The sequence below is a fragment of the Sinocyclocheilus rhinocerous genome, unplaced genomic scaffold, assembly GCF_001515625.1.
Source record: "Sinocyclocheilus rhinocerous isolate Xijiao unplaced genomic scaffold, SAMN03320098_v1.1 scaffold1470, whole genome shotgun sequence".
In the NCBI taxonomy this organism is placed as follows: Eukaryota; Metazoa; Chordata; class Actinopteri; order Cypriniformes; family Cyprinidae; genus Sinocyclocheilus; species Sinocyclocheilus rhinocerous.
The window spans coordinates 49,731-55,894 of record NW_015652166.1 but is presented as its reverse complement, the minus strand read 5'-3'; the positions used below and the strand labels follow the sequence as shown (position 1 = coordinate 55,894).

General features: G+C 37.1%; 1 protein-coding gene across 1 annotated transcript in view; it reads right to left on the bottom strand.

The window, feature by feature from the left end:
- Nucleotides 1-514: 514 nt before the first annotated feature.
- LOC107713897 (thrombospondin type-1 domain-containing protein 4-like) overlaps nt 515-6,164 on the bottom strand; it is a 7,371-nt gene continuing 1,721 nt past the window's right edge. The window contains exons 2-4 of the mRNA XM_016519548.1: nt 4,090-4,216; nt 2,623-2,895; nt 515-809 (exon numbers count right to left, since the gene is read on the bottom strand). Coding sequence (XP_016375034.1) covers nt 676-809; nt 2,623-2,895; nt 4,090-4,216 — 534 coding nt within the window. The 3' untranslated portion in view covers nt 515-675. The remainder of the gene's footprint in view (nt 810-2,622; nt 2,896-4,089; nt 4,217-6,164) is intronic.

Below are 6,164 nucleotides of genomic sequence, written 5' to 3'. Positions count from 1 at the left end.
ACTTTTATAAGAGGGTTTCACAATGCAAACTGTCTAACAAAAAACCCCACAGCTGCTGCTCAAATATTAAAAACATAATTTATTAAATATAATATGTACTAAATATACTAAGTAACACTAAATAAATAACCTGCAGTCATCCTGTAGTCTTACCGCACATATTTTTCTTAAATATATATATATATATACATGCATTTGTTTGTATTTATATATACATAATAAATATACACAGTATACACACATATATTATGTAAACAAAAACTTTTATTTTGGATGCGATTTATTTATTTTTTAAATGTTTTTGAAAGAAGACTTTTCTGCTCACCAAAGCTGCATTTATTTGATTAAAAAATACAGTAAGAACTGTAAAAATGTGAAATATTATTGCAATTTAAATTAGCTGGTTATAATGTGAACATATAATATAATATAATGTATTTCTGTGATGCGCAGCTGTATTTTCAGCATCATTACTCCAGTCTTCAGTGTCACATGATCCTTCAGAAATCATTCTAATATGCTGATTTGCTGTGCAATAAACATTATTATCAATGTTGAAAACATTTGTGCTGCATTTTTACTGCCCCTTTTTATCAAATTATTGCATCCGTGCTGAATAAAATGATTAATTTCGAGAATTAAAAAAAAGAGCCGTTTATGCACATGCAGAGTTACTCACAATGGTGGACAGGGATGAACGTTACACGGTTCCTCCTCCGGCGCAGGTTTGGTTGCGGAGTCACACCTCCTCTCGTGGACTTCCTGGTCTGTGTGTCGACTCACACACACAATCTCTCTGTACTGAGAGCCTGAATACACACAAACACATATGCACACATCAAAAAACAAGCAAACACACACATAGTACAGCATTTTTAGTGGTAAGTGGTGTAAAATGGCAAGGTATTCTGGGTAGTTGTTTACACCAAGTCTCTGTGATCTTCTCGTCTCTAGATATTGCTCAGATTCCTTGTTTTTTTTTTCTCTTTTACAGGAATAGTTCACCCAAGAATAAAAATCCTCTTAAAATGTTCTCCCCTCAGGTCATCTAAGATGTAAATGAGTTTGTTTCTTCATCAGATCTGGAGAAATGCAGCATTGCATCAGTGTCTCAGCAATGGATGCTCTGCAGTGAATGGGTGCCGTCAGAATGAGAGTCCAAACAGCTGATAAAAACATCACAATAATCCACAAGTAATCCACACCACTCCAGTCCATCAGTTAATGTCTTGTGAAGCAAAAAGCTGTGTGCTTGTAAGAAAGAACTCCACCATTAATGCGTTTTATCAAACTTTTTCACTGAAGGAAGCGTTACTATGGATTATGGATGCATCTGAAGTTAAAAACATCTTAATGCTGAATTAGTTTCAGCTTTTGTCTTCTCCAGATGTGAACTGGTGGACTGGAGTGCTGTGGATTACTTGTGGATTATTGTGATGTTTTTATCAGCTGTTTGGACTCTCATTCTGACGGCACCCATTCACTGCAGAGCATCCGTTGCTGAGACACTGATGCAATGCTACATTTCTACAAATCTGATGAAGAAACAAACTAGGATGGCCTGAGGGTGAGCACATTTTATAAATATTTTGGGTGAACTATAAGTTTAGGGTTTTGTTTAAATCATTAACTCTAAATCTGAGCAATAGTAATGGTGATGCTTGCCTGAGCAAACACCACTAACATAAGAGCACAGTGTCAGTTTGCAGCTCTTTAAACACACCAGAAGAAGGCGGCAGAGAGCAAATTCACACTCGCAAATCAGATTAATAAAGACCAGTGGTGAGCGGCTGAGAAACCCCTTAAAAACACACACAGCCCTACAGAGAAACTCCCGAACAGTTTGGCACATGCACGCCCTGTTCCACAGCGCTTGGCTTTCTTCATGTCAGTAGGCAATGGATTCATGTTCTCTGAGAGTTTCCAGCTCTCCTATTACAAATAAACACAGCATTAATCCACCACGTCCACTCTGGATCACAGGTTTAAAGAAGAGCCTCTCAAAGCAGTAATGTGTGCTGTCAACTGCTGTCAAATCTAAAGCACAGATCCATACTGAGTTGAACTATGCATTTACAATGTACTAAAGAGAGCCGTCATTCACAAAATAGAATATGTAGTCAGTAAGATTTTTTGGTAAACATTTGATATAAAGCCTTTATGTACAGTATAATGCATTATAAAAGTAGTTTTAATGCATTAATTATTATTAATAATAATAATAATAATTATTATTATTATTATTAATTATGCCTTGTAAATGCACCTTATAATGCATTGTACAATCTCATGAATAATTGTAACCACAGTTAATACATTATAACACTTATTGATTCATTGTTACACTGTGCATTTTACATATAGGCTTTAAGTAAAGTGTAACCGATTTTTTCTCTTACGCTCATCAAGGCTGCATTTATTTGATCAAAAATACAGTAGAAACAGTTATATATTGAAATATTATTAAAATGTTAAATAGCTGTTTTCTATATGAATGCATTGTAACGGCAATTGATTTCTGTGATCAAAGCTGTATTTTCAGCATCATTACTCCAGTCTTCAGTGTCACTTGAGCCTTCGGAAATCATTTGCTGACTGTAACATTTTTGATAATTCTCTGACCTTTTCCACAGGTAACAGTGCATTCTGTCAGCGCGCCTCTTCGCCACACGAACGCAGGCTGATTGTCCAATGGGAGGTCTGTTCTTGGAGGGATTCGAGCGTTACGATTGGGTCCTAAGCCCTGTGGGCGGGGCCTCTCTTGTGGCCATCGATCAGATACAGAGGAAGATGATGAGGAAGATGAGGAGGAAGGGAATGAAAATGGAGGTGAGGAGGCAGAAGACGTCACAGGAGGAGGAGCGATAGGGTTCTCCACTGCCACTGAGAAGCCACCTGAAACACAGAGAGAAGAGCCCTCAAAAACTAAACGCTAAACTATTAGTCATGCAATGGTGAAAAAAAAAAAAAAACACTTTAGCATGCTTTTAAAATGAGTAGCCTACTTAATACAGAAATAAAAAGAACTACATGTAATGTTTTTCGGAACTTAATTGCATGTTAATGGAAATTAAAAATGCATTATAGTTTAAATTTATATTAAATACAATTAGCTGAACTATTGAGTGCTTTTTTGATTTGATTAAGACTTAAGTACATCTTTACATGTAATTTCATAATTCTATTGTCTTGGAAATATGATTAAAGTGTTACTGCTGAATGTACTGACAAGCATTTATGGTAATCTAAAATGTACCTTAATGCAATTTCTATTGAATCTTGTATGTCATGTATTTAAATTAATTTGTAATTACACGTTTGTAATGCACTTAAGTGGTCAGTCACATTATCTGCAAGTAGTTTTTTAAAAAATGCACTTTTAAGATTTGGAGTACACTATGAGTGCACATTCAATACAACTAAGCACACTTCTTTTTCACAGAAGTTGTAAAAATGTAAGAAATGTTGTGCAAAAAAAATGTGGTTAAGTATTTGTTTTGCACCAGTGCATTGCTAACAGCTGCTGTTGCTCATGTTTTCGGAAATCATCATACTCTCATTAAAACTGTACTGCAAGTTACTACATGTGTGAATATCCTTTAGGATATTCTGTTATCTTAGCAACATGCAGCGTCAGAAATAAATAAAATGTCACTGATGATGTTCCCTTTTAGTTGGGATGCTGCTTCAGAAGGTAACCTTGCTGTCTGTGTAGGGAACAGAAGCAAGGCAGTCTCACTAGGTTTTAATTCCCTGCTGAAAAGACCAGCTTAAACCAGCCTGTGGTGTGCTGGTATTAGCTGGTTTAAGCTGATTTAGCTGGTTTCCTAGCCTGTTCCCAAGTTACACCAACAATTTATTTTAGCAGGGCTGGCACAGAACTAAAGCCTGATTCATGCTTTTTGCCTCATGTCACACACTTTCACTGTGACCCCATTCTCATAAAAACTCTGTTAAACATCATCCTCTGTTGCCCATTTCACACAAAATTTAGAGTGAGAGAGAAGATCATCAGGAGAGAAAAATAGAAACCAAGATGGTGGGTGAGAGAGAGACTCTCTGTGACAAGGAGAGTGTAGGAAAACTCACTGATTTCTCGGAGCGCCGCCTGTCCTCGCTCTCTCTCTCTGTGTATTTCTCTCTCTCCGTCCCTCTGTTTCTCCACTGGGATGTAATATTCATAGTCTATGCCTGGATTCTGCCGGTGGAAAATAATCTACAGCGAGAGAGAGAGACAGCAAAAAACAGGTTAATAAACTCCAGCATATGGTAACGTCTCACTCCATGACCGCATTCCAGTTAGTATCAGCCGTATTTCACTGATGCACAGACACTCAGAACACACTCCTACACACTCACACACACCACAGTATGTGGACAGTCCTTCTCATAACATCTGAATGAACTTAAAGCTGAAGTATGAATTATGAACTCATCGTTTTTCATCAAATTCTTCCAAAACCAAATCATCAGAGCTGTGCTATCCATGCTGTTACTGTGTTAACAACCAGCTCCGACTGACACCCAAACTAGACCAATACTGAAGCGTAAACTAGTATCATCAAACTAGTGATACTTGAACTAGCCTAATACTGGCACTTAAATTAGTATGACTACACAAACCACTGACACCCAAACTAGACTAGTGCTGATACTTAAACTTGTATGACTATCCAAACCACTGACACATAAACTAGACCAAAACTGACACTTAAACTAGTCGCAATAAAAACATCACGCTTAAACTAGACCAATACTGATACTTAAACTAGTATGACTACCCAAACCACTAACACTTAAACTAGACCAATACTGATAGTTAAACTAGTATGAATATCCAAACCACTAACACTTAAACTAGACCAATACTAATACTTAAACTAGTATGGCTGTCCAAACCACTGACACATACACTAGACCAATACTGACATTTAAACTAGTAGTAATAAAACATCACACTAAAACTAGATCAATGCTGATACTTAAACTAATATGACTACACAAACCACTGACACCTAAACTACAACAACACTAATACTTAAACTAGTATGGCTACCTGAATCACTAACACCTAAACCAGACCAATACTGTTATTTAACTAGTATGACAACCCAAACTACTGACACCTAAACTAGACCAATACTGATACTTAAACTACTAGTATGACTAACCAAACCACTAACACCTACACTAGACCAATAGTGAGACTTAAACTAGTATCACTACATAAAATATTGGTAATTAAAGTAGTGTGACTACTAAAACTACTGACACATTTAGTAGACAAATACTGATACTTAAACTATTATGATTAGACTAGCCATACCTAAACTAGACCAATACTGATATTAAACTAGACCGTTAAACAAATGGTACCTAAAGTAGACCATTACTGATACTTCAACTAGTATCACAACTTAAATACAGAAAATTAAACTAGACAGATGCTGATACTTAAACTAGATTTATAACTTAAATACTGATTATTAAGGTAGTAGGACTAACATAACTACCAATACCTAAAACAGACCAATACTAAATAGTATCATGAAACTGGTCACACGTATACGAGACCATTACTGACATTTAAAGGGGGGGTACAATGCTGTTTCATGCATTCAGAATTGTTTACACTGTTAAAGAGTAGGATTCTCATGCTAAGCATGGACAAAATTTCAAAAAACTATTTGGACGTATGACGGAGTATTTCTGTGCTAAAAATCTTACTTCCGGGTTCGTACAAGTTTCGGAGAGTTTTTTTTGATCGTGGCTCTTCATGACGTAGACAAGTGTGGAACTCCTTATATGGGCATTTCTCCCGGAAGAGCGCGCATGCGCACACATCGACCAGAGCGAGAGCAAGAGTGCGCCCATCAACGTGCTTCATTCAAAAAAATCGTACTTCCGGATTCGTACAAGTTTCGGAGAGTTTTTTTTCTATCGTGGCTCTTCATGACGTAGACGAGTGTGGAACTCCTTATATGGGCATTTCTCCCGGAAGAGCGCGCACGCGCACACATCGACCAGAACGAGAGCAAGAGTGCGCCCATCAACGTGCTTCATTCAACAGCGCTGCACGGGACTCGCTCGGGAAGAATGTCTCTAAAGAAGTGTGTTTTTGGTTGTAAGGGAAAAATAACTTTGTTCAGCTTCCTAAAGAACCC